At 42.6% G+C, this 17,320-nt stretch overlaps 2 protein-coding genes across 5 annotated transcripts in view; both read left to right on the forward strand.

Moving 5' to 3' along the window:
• Window positions 1–9,391, forward strand: part of vps13d (vacuolar protein sorting 13 homolog D) — a 68,249-nt gene extending 58,858 nt beyond the window's left edge. For all 4 annotated transcript variants that reach the window (XM_084070204.1, XM_084070207.1, XM_084070206.1 and 1 more), the window contains 10 exons: window positions 209–508; window positions 868–964; window positions 1,081–1,229; window positions 1,733–1,867; window positions 2,444–2,611; window positions 3,455–3,587; window positions 4,000–4,195; window positions 4,878–5,009; window positions 6,540–6,780; window positions 7,280–9,391. In XM_084070204.1, coding sequence (XP_083926330.1) covers window positions 209–508; window positions 868–964; window positions 1,081–1,229; window positions 1,733–1,867; window positions 2,444–2,611; window positions 3,455–3,587; window positions 4,000–4,195; window positions 4,878–5,009; window positions 6,540–6,780; window positions 7,280–7,411 — 1,683 coding nt within the window. In that variant the 3' untranslated portion in view covers window positions 7,412–9,391. The remainder of the gene's footprint in view (window positions 1–208; window positions 509–867; window positions 965–1,080; window positions 1,230–1,732; window positions 1,868–2,443; window positions 2,612–3,454; window positions 3,588–3,999; window positions 4,196–4,877; window positions 5,010–6,539; window positions 6,781–7,279) is intronic.
• Window positions 9,392–11,054: 1,663 nt separating this feature from the next.
• On the forward strand, window positions 11,055–12,209 carry LOC311053258 (solute carrier family 22 member 23-like; the record flags this gene model as incomplete). Its single annotated transcript, XM_084068719.1, has 1 exon — window positions 11,055–12,209. The coding sequence occupies one exon, from the start codon at window positions 11,055–11,057 to the stop codon at window positions 12,207–12,209; it is 1,155 nt and encodes a 384-aa protein (XP_083924845.1).
• Between the last annotated feature and the right edge of the window lie 5,111 nt (window positions 12,210–17,320).

Here is a 17,320-nt window from a genome sequence, read left to right on the forward strand (position 1 = left end):
GGACCCTCAGTGTTCATTGATGAGGGGGTTCCAAAAGAGTAAGACCCTTGTAGGTCTGTAACTCTGAGATTTATGGGGGCACTCCTTGACATTAGAAAAGTTTGAGAACCACCGAAATAGGGTTTAAATGATTAACGCAATGTCATGGAATGCATGAACTGTAAAATGATGCAGTGGCTAATCCCTGTGGTGATATAATGCTGAACAGGTATTGGTGAATTTGGAGGAAGGTGTTGGTGTGTCTCTGGTCAACAAGCTGCCGGAGGAGCTCGTCTTCACCACTCTGTCCGGCATCGACGTCCACTTCACCCGCACGGCTGCCAGCGAGGTCCTGGAGCTTAAAGTCCAGAACATCCAGGTGGATAACCAGCTGTTGGGCACCACTCAGCCCGTCATGCTCTGTGTGACCCCCGGCTCCAGTGACGGCAGCATGGTAGACAGTGGCGCCGCCCTGCAGGTCAACTCTGTTAAGGTTCCAAGCAACCTCATGCTCACAGACCTCTTCAAGGTGAGTCCTTTTTCTATTATTCGCTAAAAAATCTGAATATTAAAGAACCGTTGTTACGCTAGTAACCTGTAGTTTTCATGCATCCACAACTGGAGAAAATGTTCTTGCTGCTGCAAACAGGCAAAATTATATATTGGCCATCTGCGGTTTCTGCATCACTTGCATGCTTTTTACACTGTGGCTTCTCATTGTGTATCTGTCTGTTTGTCCAGAGCTAATCTCGCAACTTTGTCAAAGGAACCACATCACAGATTTCTTCCTATTCTTTGCAGTGATATACAAAAGAATGGTTGTGATTTTGACCCATTCAGTTTGGACTGTATGGAAAGTAAACCGATAGTCATTGCGTATTTCCACAGCATCTCATGGTGACGGCCAGACGCTTCACTGTCATCATCGAGGAGAAGCTACTGCTTAAGCTGCTCAGCTTCTTTGGATACGGACAGACGGATGCAGGTGAGCATACTGTAGTTAGCTGTGGCGCTGAGACTCATTTAACAGTAACAAAACATAAATTGAGTTTCATGAATAATTTATGCTGTGATCCTTGTGCAATGTGTAATGGAATCCAGAGGTGGAGAGATTGGACGAGAATCTTTACGAGCGGCCCAGCGAGGATACAGGTGCTATCAAACGGTACTACTTTGAGAACCTGAAGATCAGCCTGCCTCAGGTCAAACTGAGTGTGTTCACCTCTCACAAGCTCCCTGCTGATTTAAAGGTAAGGCAACTGTCAACATCCACCAAGGTTATATATTAAAACATATTTCAACTGAAACATAAATAAAAACTAGTTGAAACTAAAACTACAGTAAATACAATTGCATGTAAAATAATGTTCATTTTAGTTTTCCCACCATCCTCTCTGGTGTCAAGCATTCTTTCTGTAATAAGTGTAATAAGTCTTACATCCACTCCACTGGTCTATTGATACAAAGACGTTGGGTAATGCATTTAACAACAGCAACATTTTGACTTGGGACACCAAATGCTTACAATGTTTTGAATTGCAATCACTGTAATAAAAGTAGCATGACATGATAGTAAGTAGGGTTGTGCATGCCTTCATTACAACTTGGTGTGCCACCATAACCGAGCATAATTCCCCAAATTAGATGCAGCATACAGTAGATTTTCCCTATTGAGTACTGCCAGTGCTGTCACTTTCCACTGCACTCACACAGTATTTGTTCTCAATGTCATTGTATCTTAAACTCACCACAGGCTCTCAAGGGAACCCTGGGCTTCCCGCTCATTCGCTTTGAGGACGCTGTGATCAACATGTACCCCTTCACCAGGGTTCACCCCTACGAGACCCAGGAGATCATCATTAATGACATCTTCAAGCACTTCAGAGAGGTGAGAGGAGCGTTCCCGACACGGTTAGGGCTGGCCGATTAAAATTTTGGCTCAATTATGGTTGATCAACGCTTATAAAAAAATATATATAGGGAAAATAGCGGGTCTACAAGCAACGTGTTGGGATGCGCCGGGTTGTGAGCTTGTATATCAGCTATTTTCACAGTCTTTGCACGGCAACATTGTACAACTAAGTATAATACAGGGCTTGGTTAATCTCAGTCTAATCGAAAAATGTATACATGAGCAAGATTACAATTTATTTTTAAATACATTTTTGGTTAAAGGGATAGTTCACCCAAAAAAAAAAATGTTTTCTATGGATTAGTCACACCGTGGAGATTAATTAATGGATTTTGTCTTTGTTGCATTCCTAAGCCAATAATTTGATGACCAGCGGACTGGTAGGCAGCGGTTCCGGTAGGAGACACAAAGGAGACTATTTGTGTCTCCTACCGGAACCACTGCCGGGCATCAAATTATTGGCTTAGGAATGCGTCAACAACAAAAAAACTAGGAGTTAATGAAATGAATAATCTATGGCTGTGCCCCCCCCCCCCCCCCCCCCCCGAATAGGAGCTGATTAGCCAGGCGGCTCAGATCCTGGGTTCGGTAGACTTCCTGGGAAACCCCATGGGGCTCCTCAATGATGTCACAGAGGGCATGTCCGAGCTCATCAAGTACGGAAACGTGGGCGGCCTCATCCGCAACGTTACGCATGGTGTGTCCAACTCTGCTGCCAAGGTGCGCCACGTTTTTTAAACTCACATCTTTGATTCCCTTTACCACTACTCTGCTTTTATTCTTTGTTTTATAGTTTGTTTTTTGTCCGCATTTTGCTTGAGATTGTGGTTAGAGAGGTTGAACTTGAAACATTCACTATTAGGTGTACATGGCAGGGTTTCCAGGGATCCTTACAAAGTCTTAAAAAGTATTAATTTATGTGAATATAAGGCGTTAGAAAGACTTAAAAGGTCTTAAGTTAATGCTTCAATGGTCTTTAAATGGCAATGCCACACACAGGGGACGCATTCAGACTAATGAGCGAAGCCTAGGCTATCACTCTCTGCTGTTGTGGAGGAACATTGAAGAGAGGACATCAGTGAGCAGTTAGCTATCATCGTTCTATCCGCGAGATGACAAGTGAAAGCGAGAGACAAAGCAGCTTCTACATCAAAACAAATCCCTGGTATTTCTGAGTACTTCGGTTAACTCGTTGTCTCAATCGCCATTGCACAGACATATTCTGTGCAATGTTCCCTGAGTCCGAAATTGAGGCATGCTCCAATAATACTGACGACGTAACATCAAACAAACTGCGTCTTTTATAACTGTTGCTCTCTCTCTCATCTCTATCCCCCTCTGTGGGTATCTCTCGCCCTCTCTCTGTTGTATGCATCTGCATCTGTATGGTGCCGTGTGAACGTGGTGCTGCGTGACAAAACTATGTTTACTACGTTGATGATGATAACAAGACATGCTTATATTATCAACCAGGATAGCTACATTAGGCTATGTTGTGAGCTTTCTAATGTTGTGGCACGAATGCAATTGAACTCCTGTCATTCCCTCTTCTCTTTTTGTCAGTTCGCTGGCACCTTGTCGGACGGTCTGGGCAAGACCATGGACAACCGACACCAGAGTGAACGCGAGTACATCCGATACCACGGAGCCACCAGCGGAGAGCATCTGGTGGCAGGGATCCATGGACTGGCTCACGGTAAGACTGTTGACTGTGCAGAACCTGTTCTATAACAACAACACACCAGCGAAGATGTCTGTTAGTGTTATTATCAGTGTTAATGAGGTAACTCTGTTATTGTTACTTGTCTTGCATTTGTCAGTTGATCAAAGAGTTTAGATAGATCAATTAAGGTAAAAAAAAAACATAAGACTTAAGGAGCTTGCACACTGAAGTCTTTTTTCGCATGCGTTTTCGTAGGCGTTTCAGCCTCCTTGGGCACAGATATATGATCGGCAAAAACTGCTGCCCTACAAGCTCACAACACGTCACACGCGTTGTGAGCTTGTAGAGCTTCTATTTTCAAAAACAAAACGATTGAAAATGTTTGAACATGGCCAAAATAGGAACACCAGATTGAAAGTGCTTAAACTGTGTTTATGTTCTTCAGGTATCATTGGTGGCATGACTAGCATTATCACCTCCACTGTGGAAGGGGTGAAGACCGAAGGTGGCGTCAGCGGCTTCTTTTCAGGCCTGGGCAAAGGCCTGGTTGGCACGGTGACTAAACCGGTGGCCGGTGCATTGGACTTTGCCTCGGAGACGGCGCAGACGGTCAGGGATATGGCCAGCCTCAGCAACCACAGGTGGAGCCTTTTCTCATTTTAACATCATCATAGACGTGCTGAATATGTCATTACTGTATATCGTCGCTGTAAGGCAGAACCTTGTGTTTACATAATTCATTAATGCCCTATTTTGTCGTGCAAAAGAGCAGGGGTGCACAAAAGGACGCTTCACCGGTGCGTTTCAATGTTGTAGCGCCTAAATTCCGCCGCCGCAACGATCGATTTGAAACTGTGCACACACACTCACTGGATGCCGGAGCAGAGCGTCTGCCCCATCGGCCTGTTATAGCGCTACCAGGAGGCCGATTTTGCTTTATTACATTATCTCTATGGGCATGTTATCAATACTGATCTATCCGATTTTTCATATTCCATCCTGCACATCTCCACTAAGATATGCATCTATTCTAAAGTTTGCAGGAGTGGTTCGCATTGAGCAAAATTCCTCAAATCATGAACACAGCGCCCTATTGTCGTGAAAGTTCACTCATGTCTGTTTTAGTGCCCCCAGGAGGCCGATGGATTTTAAACATTGCTTTGAAAATTGAACATTGATTTTAAACAATAATCTACCTGACCTGGCAGAGACCTGAGCACATTTTCTAGTTATTAGTATTGTTATTATTGCCTTTTTCACTGTGACTGCTGACTCCAGACTGTTGCATTGCATTACAAGCGTCTGTTTTTGGTCTCCCTGCAGGCTGAGTGTGCAGAGGGTCCGGAAGCCTCGTTGCTGTAAGGGGCCCCAGGGCCTCCTGCCTCGCTTCTCCCCTACACAGGCCGATGGACAGGAGCAACTGTTCCGCCTCACTGACAACATACACTCTGAGTTGTAAGTTTCTCTGATTTCACCCTTTCTTTCTTTCTTTCTTTCTTTATTTAGAAAGCTTAGAGGGAGACAGTTGAGATACGAGAGGAAGGTGTTGGCATTCAATACTAGGCCATTAGTTGCATGACTCAGCAGAAATAATTTTTTAACTGAAAACCGTGACACGATAAGTTTTTCAATTGAAAATCTGTTATATATAAATTAGGATACCAACCCAAGAATTTTAGCACTCTTTTACTCTCTTTTATGCTCTGTCATGTGTATGAAGTATGAATCGGGCTTAAGGGAGATGCCAGCCACCCTTCTGAGAAAACCTTCATTTCATGACCATACTGTAGGTGAGAGTAGGAATGAAGATTGACCGGTAGATGGAGAGCTTTGACTTGCGACTGCAATTCCACTCCTGCTGCTCTGATTCATTACATTACATTTACATTACAGTCATTTAGCAGACGCTTTTATCCAAAGCGACTTACAATAAGTGCATTCAACATAGGTAGGGAACGAAACTACTAATCACCAGAAGTCTTAAGTGCATTCTCTTCAAAAACAAGCAACCAAGAGTGTACCTAGCGCTAAGGTAAAAGTGCAATATATCAGCCACCTACTTTCTTAAACAGATGAGACAAATAGGAAAATCAAATGAGCAAGAGCTAGAACAAATAAGTGTATCGAATAAACAAGATCCAATAAAACAATAAAACAAGAGTTTGTACAACTAGTTAACAACAAGTTAACACATTGTGTACCAGAGGTTTATTAAAATAGGGTACATCTTGTGCCAGCATATCTTCCATCCACTTACGCTGATATGTTTCGTGCTGTAGAAGCCCCGATGAGGACGCGCATGTAAACAAAACCTGCGTGCGAGACGGCGGAGGGTCCCGACTAACGCCTGGAACAATAATATTTCTAACGCGATCCTCCATTGCAGAGTGATCGCCGATCGAAAACGGCTCGTTTCCACCACGTTAAAAATAAATGGAGATATTAAGGCTTTAGTCAAGGAGTTAACATTGGAGCGGCCGACCGGAAGCATTTTTGACATGGATCCACACCCGGCCTCGTTCGTAGAGACTCCTTGGATGATCCCAAAGTTTCGTTAGAGCGCCCCACGTGGGAAAAATATATATTAAAAAATGGGCCAAAAACGGTCCGGACCATTTATGGCACATAACGCATAGCTTCTCAAAAACGGTCCGGACCGTTTTTGGCACTCAATGTGTTAACAAGTACAAGTATACAACAAGATTCTCCTATCCACTCTGTCCTACCCCTTATTATATCCTGAAAAAATAAGCACGATGATAACAATACTTTTTTAGCACTTTCTTTCTTTGATTATTGTTGATTGGCGTTCTTAAGTTGCTCTGGCTAAGAGCATCTGCTAAATCAGTGGTTAATTAGTTCATTTGTGTGATTTGTGGTCAGCGGGCTAAGATGTATAAACAAAAAAACGGTATGGTCCTTTTTAATAAAAGTATTGAGATGAAGGATACATTTCTGACACCCCTCCTCCCTCCCCATCATCAGTTTCATTGCAGTGGAGCCCATCGACACCTACTGCGTGCTCATCTCCTCCAAGGTGGTTTACTTTCTGAAACCTGGCGAGTATGTGGACCGTGAGGCCATCTTCCTTGAGGTCAAGTACGATGACCTCTACCACTGCCTGGTCTCTAAGGACCACGGAAAAGTCTATGTTCAGCTCACCAAGAAGGCAGAGAGCACCAGCAGCGGCGTGGCTATGCCTGGCCCCTCGCATCAGAAGCCCATGGTGAGACACCGCATGCCTGACGCATACTTGGTTGTGTAGTGTCACGCAGTGGTGGACAGAAAGAAAGTACATTTACTTGAGTACCGTACTTAAAGGTATATTATGTAACTTCTCTAGCTGTTTGTAAGCAAGGATTCAAACTTGGCCTCTCTCTCGGAGAGAGCTGTATTAGAGGGCGCTCTCTTGCATATTAATTAACAAACATTCACACAGGAATTGTGACAGTGAAAACAGCAGGTAAACACCACCACACTACTTCAGTGGCTGATGAGTGCTGGCTTAGAGGGAAATGATTGGTAAAAAAAATGATATATTGTTTTGTTATGTAAACAAAGGGCAAAGTTACATACTATGCCTTAAAGTACTTTTTTTCTATCTGTACTTGAGTATGTGTATTTTTGGGATACTTATGACTTTTACTCCAATAAAAACCAAACACCCCACAGGTCTTTGGCTTTCCCAGTCTTCCATCACATTGATCACACTGCTCTCTTCATAGGTTCACGTGAAGAGTGAGAGTCTCGCCATCAAAATCTCTCAAGAAGTAAACTACGCCAAGAGCCTTTACTACGAACAGCAGCTCATGCTGCCGCCCAACGACAATGAAGACTTCTTACTACTGGAGTCCTAGCTCAGTGACAAAGCCACGGAGTTCTCCGATCCATTTTGTGGAGAAGTACTTTGCATTTTGGTTTGATTGTGGTGGGGGGGGGGGGGGGGACTTTTAAGATTATACATTTGTGTCAGTTGAGCTGGGATTGCTCAGTCAACTGTGCTATGGATTGTCTATTTCAGTGGTTCTCAACCTTTTTAATTCAAGGACCCCCCCATAACTCTGATTGTGTACAGATGGAAATGAACCCTTACGAGTCTATTTGGTTCCATTTCTACACTCTCAGAGTTATACATCTGTAAGGAAACCCCCTCAAGGAACTCTGAGGGTCCCTGTACCCCACTTTAAGAACCACTGCCCTATTTCATTGTGAAGAAATGGCATACTTTCTGTTGTCTGAGAGTTATGGGACTTGAACTTTGTCACTTGACTGCTTACTGCTGGAGTCCTAGCTCAGTGACAAAACCACGGAGGTCTCCCCTAACCTCTTGTGGCAGGACGTCCTGAGTCATTACCAAGTCCCTATAAGGATAATCTCGCCCTAAGGAGGGTGTTAACATCTCTTACCAATCTCATCTGTTAACCAGATAACATCGAGTGTGTATTTACTTACTTACCCAGTATGGGAAGGGAACAGGTGTTTTTGATGCAGATGCAAGTTTGTTTGTGTGAAGAATCCAACTGCATCACATGCGTACACCCCATGCACTTGGTTTAGTAAAGATAGTTCTAGAGAGCTTACCTAACATTTTCACAAAGCACATACTTTATGAAGGTGATATGAAGAGTATATGCAAATCTTAAGTGTTTTCATCCACTCTGTATATTTAGGAACACTAAGTACGTTTACACTGGTTCTTATTTCATATAACGGTGTTTATAAATATAGTAATTACTGCTGATGTGCAAGTCGGCAAATGTATACATCATAGGAGTGTTATATATGTGGTGTGAATATGCATAAATGTACATATAGCTACATGCCGATGCTATACAACAAGTGTACATAACAAATGTGAGGAGTGAAAATGAATGATCTCAAACTTGTGTGATATGAAATGCTGTACAAATTGCCTTTAAGACTTTATTTTGTGTAATAAGGAGATTTAGTTGGGTTTTCTTTTTTCTGGTTGGGAGTGAGGAATTAATTGCACTGACAAAAAGGTAGGACATGATGCGAGCCCACACACCTCACAGTGAAACTATTGCAGTCGCTCACTGTCTCTATCGCCTTTTACAATCTTGCACCTGGCCCTGGGGTGAATCAAAACTTTATTTAATGGCCCCCTTTTTTTATTAATGTCCTTTTTAACCAGTGTTCTTCACCCCCAGCGTGACGCTGTAGGGTGATAGGAACATGAACCCTAGCGTCCCTATTCTGAAAAATCTACAAATCTCTACAGATCTACAAGCTCACAACGTGTCGCAACACAACACATTGTGAGCTTGTAGATCAGCTATTTTAGGCTGTGATTTGGTGTAGAGGGAAATGCTAGTGGACCTAGTATAGAGCCCTGGCGGACCCTGGTCAGCTAAGTATGTTCAAACCAGACCTGGCACACCATTTTATGTGACACACCGGTTTGGAGGTGGGGGGGGGGGGGTTGAACTTTTAAGATTATACATTGCTGTCAGTTGAGCAGGGCTTGCTCAGCCAACTGCACTGTGGATTGTCCATTTCAGTGGTTCTCAACCTTTTTAAGTCAAGGACCCCCCACCCCCCATAACTCTGAGAGTGTACAGATGGGACCAAACGGACCCTTATGGGTCTGTTTCGTCCCATTTGAACACACTCAAGAGTTACAGACCTGTAAGGGTCCATTTGGAACCCCCTCAAGGAACTCTGAGGGTCCCTGGACCCCACTTTGAGAACCACTGCCCTATTTCATTGTGAAGAAATGACATACATTCTCTTGCGTGAGAGTTATGGGACTTGAACTTTGTCCCTAAAGAAAGTTAAATTAACACTGCTTAAAATAAAGCACCACATCTGCAATATTGAGTGTTTGTGGTACATTTAAATTGCAATTTAAAACACTGTAAATGCAGAAATAGTAGCTACTGACAGCATTAAAAGCAATGTTAATACAGTACATAGTACCTATAGCCCACCCTCGGACAGTGGTGGGCAGAAACAAAGTACATTAACTTGAGTACTGTACTGTACGTTGGGCATAAACTTTTCAGTATCTGTTGTTTTTTTCACTTCACTACATTTCAAAGACAAATATTGTACTTTTGACTCCCCTATATTTCTAAGAAGGGAAAAAGTACATTATGAATTAATAAGCTGTATTTCAAATATAGTGGCACACTGTGAGCTTGCCTTGTAGATCTGCTATTTTCACTATGATTGCCTTTTTTTCATGGAAAATCTTAATACAGCATGCATTTATATTAAAAATGTAATTTAAAAATTTAACTTTTGAATACTTGAGTATTTGTAAAAGCGTGTACTTTTGAATACTTAAGTATTTTTAAGAGCAAGTACTCCAACTCAAGCACAAATTTGACTGAGAAATGTGCGCTCAGTGGAGTGCAGATCTGACATTATGAATTCAAAAATCACACCCTCTGTGAAGAGAGTGGTGCCTTTGATGAGCCCCGTATTGATGTTGTCATCAATGTTTGTTTATTGGACATACGGACATACACACGGACACATAGACAAAGTCAGATAGGAGTGGTTGGCACCACTCAAAAAATGTGGAGGGGAAAAAATCCATTCACAAAATGTGAAAAGTATTCTGCGATTTACTTCCTCATCCTACTGGCAGCATGCACAAAAGGATGACGTAATCAATATCAAGGCCCAATGGCAAAGCTGAACAAGGACACTGATGGATAGTATGACTGTGTGTTATTACTATTTATAATAACACAGTCCCATTGTTCTATATTCTATGTATGCATTCCATGAATCTATGTTGTCTGTCTGTGGTTTATACCCAAATATGGAGATGAACTAACTGACATCACCACCACCACCATAAAAACTGGTCCTGGATAAATATTCTACTTGCGGTTTGCAGTGTCCTCCTTTGGATGAAAGTTATTAGATTTTTGACTGTTTCCTGCAATGAGCACAACTGCAATGTCCGAGGGACAGCTCGGCAGTCCAGCCGACGGCTTCACATCTCACCAAGCCCCGCTGACAAGCGTCGACGACCATGTTCTGCCATTTCTCGGAGGATTTGGGAGATACCAGAAATGGCTAATTGTCCTGACATTGATTCCAGCGTTATTTATTGGGTTCATCCAACATTCAAATCACTTTTATCTTGCCCAACCAAGCAAAACATGTATTAGTAATTCCAGTTCATTTCATGGTCCAAATAGTAACAGCACTCAACCGGTCATTTATGCCAAACAAATTTCTGGCACAAAGAAGGGTAATAAGGATCAATGTACGGGTTGTGAAAAATGGGAATTCACGCTGGAAAATGGACTTGTGGAGAATGTGATTACCAAGTGGAGTCTGGTATGTGACAAAGCACTGAGGGTCCCCTATGCAAGGTTATGCTTAACGATGGGAAGCATCTTTGGATACCTGGTGTTTGGCATTCTCGCCGACTGGTTTGGCCGTATTCCGGTGCTGATACTCTCTGTGCTGTTCTTATTGTTATTTGGTCTGACCGTGTCCCTCTCTACAGACTTTGCCATGTTCGTCATCTTTCGGTTCCTTGAGGGCTTCTGCTTGGCAGGGATCATACTTCCCCTCTATCTTCTCAGAATTGAGTTCTGTCTTCCGGAATGGCGTTTCACGGTGACCATGATGAGCGTTTTTGTGATTTTGCTCGGTCAGCTGCTGATGCCAATAGTGGCATTCTTCTGGCGTGACTGGCAGATCCTCCAGGCTGTCATAATCTGCCCATTGCTGCTTGTAATCCCTTACATATGGATCTTCCCTGAGTCACTGCGGTGGCTGTTGGCCACGCAGCAGTACTCCAGGGCCAACGAGTGGATCATGAGTCATATTGCAAAGAAAAATCAGGCGAACATAGAGCTAGAGTCAGAACAACTTCTTGCAGAACTGCAGAAGGTTCTTCAAAAGAAACCCAAGAAGACCTGGCTATTGAAAATCATCGGGACCAATAACCTGTGGAAGAACATTGTTGTGCTCTGCATCAATTCACTGACAGGCTATGGGATGCACCATAGCTTGACTATGGCCGTGGAAACCCAGATATTCCATAAATTCTATGCCAATTATTACATCATGGTGGCAATTGCCATGATGTCCACCATGGCGATGTGTTGCACAGTGCACATGATGGGCCGGCGCTGGAGCCTGCTCATTTTCATGATCATTACCATGCTGGCATCGCTGCTGCAGCTGGGCATCGTCGATTTGCTGGGGAAAAAGCTGGAAGAAACCGACATTGTGCTGGATACGATCAACTTTGCCTTCTCCTTCATCGGCATGGTCGCCTCCTATGCGGTCACCAACCTGAGCATATTCTACTGTGCTGAGATCACCCCTACTGTCATCCGGGGTGGCGGTCTGGGCCTGGTTCTGGCCTGTGCCAACTTCGGCATAGTGACAGACTTCATCATGGAGCTCCACAACCAGAAGGGCTTCTTCCTCCATCACGTCCTCTTCCTGTGCTGTACCATGATCTGCTTCATCCTCATTCTGATGCTTCCAGAGACCCGCCTCCAGTCCCTTCCAGAGACCCTGGTGGACGGGGACAGCTACACACGCTACACACGTCATACCCGCCGCACCCGCAAGCGCCCCAACAGGAACGCCTCATCCCAACCCACCCCAACCTCTGCTTACCCCATTTCTGAATTAGTTATTGAATCAAATTAAGTAAAATGTTAATTGTAGGGATGTAACAATACCAAAACTCGCTATATAATAACGCGATATATGGTATTTATCACAATGCCTTTGTTTTTTAAGACAAATGGTGATTTGGAATCCTTTTTTTTTAATTAATATAATAAATCAGCTGATAGTAGAAGCCATTTGGACCATCATCACCCAGAAAAGCTTATGCATACATTCAAAGATTTTCCTCTTTAACTTAAATTGCTTATTCTTTCCTTTACCTAAGACTGTGCAAAAGATCGCCATATGAATTGTCTTTGGCAATGATGAATGATTGAACAATGTATGTCTAACACAGATTCTGGGTTTGAGAGGACACTGTCCTCCTCCCTCCACATGGGACTTTCCATTTACCCCGGACGTAGACCATGGCCGAACCCCACTGTTAAGCCAAATTCATACTCGCAGGACTGTGTCGCACTTCGAAAATAGCTGAGACAGTCAGACAGCTTGTCCGCTGTTTTTCGTCGTACGACAGCAAGAACGTGGCTTCTCACCTTCTGTTGCTCCGCCTGCTCAATTAGGTCACATATTCTTTATGTCTTTCAGTGTTTTGATCTGTTTTTCTTTAACTTTGACCAACTTTCTTTTGATTTTATAATTTTATTGTGATTCATGTTTTACACTTTAGTCCTGCTTTAATGGATTTGGAATAATTATCTTTTTTTGTTTCAGCATATGCCTCGAATAGAAATCGCTTGGGGTCAACCCCTGTTGTTTTGAAATGTGCTATATATACTGTAAATGAAGATGACTTGGCCCATGTATCCCCTGCCATAAACACATCCTTGAGGGATGGACTTGGACAGAAATTCGGCCCTGGACTTTTTGGCCCAGACCAACATACCACAACTGGCACACAGATGCTCAACCGACCTGCCCCATCGCATCAAGGGACATACGAAACGAACACACCTTAATAACACCACGTTTACTGAGCAATATCCTTTCATATTCTGGAGCCTCGAGTAAAATAAATAACTACACAACTACACAACCCTTAAATTATATAATAGTTAGCCTACAGTAGCCTACTCACTAACAAGGAGAGTGTGTTGCTCTTATATGGAGGATACATTTTTTTATCCCTTAACTTCTCTGTACCCCCTTTGCGCTTTTTTGTCACCTCCATTTTTGCACATTAGCTTTTTGAATTATTTTTCTCACACACTGACTCACTTTCATCAACGCTGTCTCTCCACAAGGTGTGGCTGGGTCTGAGCCATGTATTCAGATGAGAAACAAGTCAACGGGTCATTTATAGTATGTATCTTTCTCTCTGCTCTGTGGGCCAGTGGTTAGCCCAGGATTGGCCAGTGTTACATGATACCTCTGCTCTGTGAGCTGGTAGTTAGCAAGGATGAAAAAAATATATATATACTGTATAATTATTTTATAAATTAATAATGGCATGGCCATATATTGATCGGCCCACCAGGTATTTTCCTCTTGCTCCAGATTGCCAATCCACTCATCCACCCTGTGTGTCATACACCCACTCCTGCTCAGTTCCGAGGACTCCACTGAACACCACTAATGGACACATTTTCTATTGAAAGTCATCATTCTGAAAAGGGTGATTGCCTCCAGCCCTCCTGTGGAAACCCAACCCACACCTCACCTGTGAACCCTTGTGCTACTTCTGTTGTGTTGGTAACTGCCGTTCCCGTCACTGAGCCCCCACCGATCCCCATGCTCGAATGATAGCCTTTTCAAATGAGTAGCTTTAATACTTTTTTAGGATATTCATTTTTTTGTCATTATCTCCCCACATTATCTGCACAGTAGTCCTGTACCTGGCCTATAGACCCGTTCGCAATTTGGTGGTAGGAGAATTTCTCACTTGAACAATGGGTACCTAGACATGAAAAATCACAGAGGTGCTCGTCCGCCATAGTGCCACGAATGGCGCAATGGCCAAATCAAATATAGCCGCCATCGGCTATGATGAAAATCCAAATTCTTTGTTTCTGAGTGTATATACACATGCAATACCTCCATTTTGACTAATTGTGGGGTGGGGAATTAATTTCTGATATTGTTATGACCACTTTGGGTGATGTTGACCTTGAAAGGTCCTTGGCCATAACTTGGCCATTATTAGGATTAAAAACAGGTGCAATAAGACTAATTCAACTAATTCTGACATTTATAATTGTCTCCGCCAGGAAACTATGTTTTCGTTCTCGTCCTTCCGTGTGTCCACCAAGCTAACATTGGTCAAGCTTCACGTGACACGTGACAATATGTTGAAAGGGTGTGCTTTGATTGGCTAGCGAGACGCATGATGAAATAGAGACCTATAAATAGGTGTGTCACTTCAAAAGATCATTTATATCTTTTGAAGTGAGGTAAGACGGGATTAATCAGGAACAGTACTGGCGGAGACCTGTGCTCCGAGGAGCACATTTTCTAGTTCCTTTCTGATATTGTTTTGACCATTAAGGAGCATCTTGTCATTGAAATATCAAAGTCAATGTCATTTTTAAATAACTCAGTTACTCAATAATTGTGTTCTTCACAATCACTTTCATTGTATTTTTTTCCAATAATGATTTGTTTTATTTATAACAAAAGACATACACATGAGACATACTGTATAACAATTATAAATATATATCCCCTTTAACTTTTATTTTAATTTGGAAATGAGCAAATAAGAGTGTTAGAGACCTACAAAATGATATACAAATAAAATCATAACACAAAATCAAATAACAATTCCTCTCAAAGTGCACCATATGTGTGCATGCAGGTTAGTGTGATGGATTTTTACAGGATGGATTTTAAAATTTTCCATGGCAGAATATGATGCACGGAACTCCAGCAGCACGGCACCCACATCGGCGAGTGTTACACTTGCCTGAACACTTGCATACTGCAGACTTGGTGGTAAGGCCTTCAGACACTTTTATGGCGGGAGTGTACCAAAGTGCTCCTCCCATCCATGTTCCATTGGTGCTAGTCTTGCCTCAGGTTCCTTGGCTGTCGCAACAGGTGGCAAGCCCTATGCACCAGAAGGGCACCTCGTTGAATGTGGCCTCTGATCACACTACTTGTGGGAGTGAGAGTATCAATTCCACCACTGGCACTGGTATAGTTTTCTACCCTGAGGTCATCAAATGTCTTAGCTGTTGTACTTGAATTGGCCCTGCCCAGACACGCACCAAGTACTTCTCTGTCAACGCTGTGTCTTGTTCGGTCAAGGTGTCTGCCTCTCCAAAGTTTGTCAGATATTGTACTGGGTCAGAAGCCATAGCTCCATTTTTGGTCCCCACCTTACTCATGCAGTCATCTCCAGTCAGGATATGTGCCTTGATCACTGTCTTGGCTTGCTCCAAGATGAGAGACTGCTTGATGCAGTTGGAGGATGCGCCGCTTCTCACCAGTGCCATACTGCTGCCAGATACTCCTTCATCCCCAGTGCTTGGAAGTATGGGGTGTAGTATAGCAGTAATGTGAAGGTGTGTGTGTCATTGGAGACTATGACAACTCTCTTGCACTGTTTCACACAAACAGCCCACTCCACATGCACTACCAGCCTGGTGTCAGCCTCAGCACCAATGGCTGTCCTGGAACTTATGGCCTGCAAGTGTGTACGGACCTGCAAGGTTCCAGACTGTTCCTGCCTTGCCAACAAATTAAAGTGCACAGAAATGTGCAAGCTACAAACCTGCAGCAATCAGAAATAAGAGGAGGAAGATGAAGTGGAACTGATTGATTATGATGATGATAATGATGACGATGACAAATACTGAAGAATTGATATTGGTATGACAGTTATGATGATGTTCATTGATTAAAGTGAATGAAAGAGAGAAAATTCTTAGTTTTTTCCTCTGTATGACATGTCCTCTATTAAAAAAAGTGGTGCGCTTTCTTCATTATTTGAATATATGGTTGCTGTCTTTGAAGACTGATAACTGTGACTACGCTACCACTTGGGGAAGGCTATCATGATTAAATATAATCTAGGGATATAGACCTATTCAAAAATACAAAACTAGAATTAGCAAATGTTGCACTTGAGTGACCCTGATTAGTGAAAATGCTGTTCACATCGTATCACAACGTGAGGTGTTGTGAGATTGTAGACATGCCATTTGCTGAATAGGCATGCTAGGGTTCATGTGGTTAAATAAGTGAATGAAAGAGATTGAATAATGTTTTTTTCCCTCTGTATGACATTTTCTATTCAAAAACAGTTAGATGATTTTTTCATTCTTTGGAACTATGGTTGGTGTCATTGAAGGCTGACAACTGGGATTAAGCTACTAGGCTACTTGGTAAGGGCTATCATGTTGAAATATTATCTAGGTAAATAGACCTTTTAAAAATACCAAACTAGAATTTGCCACCCTGAGTGTCCCTGATTAGTGAAAATTCTGGTCTGGGCCCAAAGACTAAATAGTCAATGGCCGTTTGCAAGTACAGATCAATTGGTCAACCCATTGAGGAGAACCATGCGGAACAGGCGTGTGTGTGTGTGTGTGTGTGTGTGTGTGTGTGTGTGTGTGTGTGTGTGTGTGTGTGTGTGTGTGTGTGTGAGTGTGTGTGTGAGTGTGAGAGAGTGTCTGTCTGTCTGTCTGACTGAGGTTTCTTTAATTATATGTAGAATAATAATATAATTTATTGATTGAATACTTTATTAACAGTTTGCAAAAGAAGTACAGATGTAATGCTAAAAGGATAAACCCAAGAAAGCACGCTTGTTGCCATTGGGGTAGGCCTACCAAATTCATCGAAGAATAATAACAGCATAATAATAAACAATATGCTATGCTATTAGGCTGCTATCATCCATGTTATAAAAAGTTATACTATGATTTTTGCATGCTATGCTACTACGTTGTTAAAAAGTTTAAAGTAAAGAGAAAAACTGTTATGGTCATGGAAACGTTTTATTTTGAAACACTTGACCGGAAATGTGTTTCATTCTGGGTGACTTGACATATCAGGAGCAGTGTTGCCATGTCGGCTTTTTATAAGCGACTTTGGGCTTCTTTTTCTGTGAAGTTGCTTGTAAATATTGGCGACAATATATATAAAGCAGAAAGCATAATACAACAATACAGCAATACAATCAAAAC

This window comes from Gymnoscopelus microlampas, assembly GCF_963454915.1.
Source record: "Gymnoscopelus microlampas genome assembly, chromosome: 10".
NCBI lineage: Eukaryota > Metazoa > Chordata > Actinopteri > Myctophiformes > Myctophidae > Gymnoscopelus > Gymnoscopelus microlampas.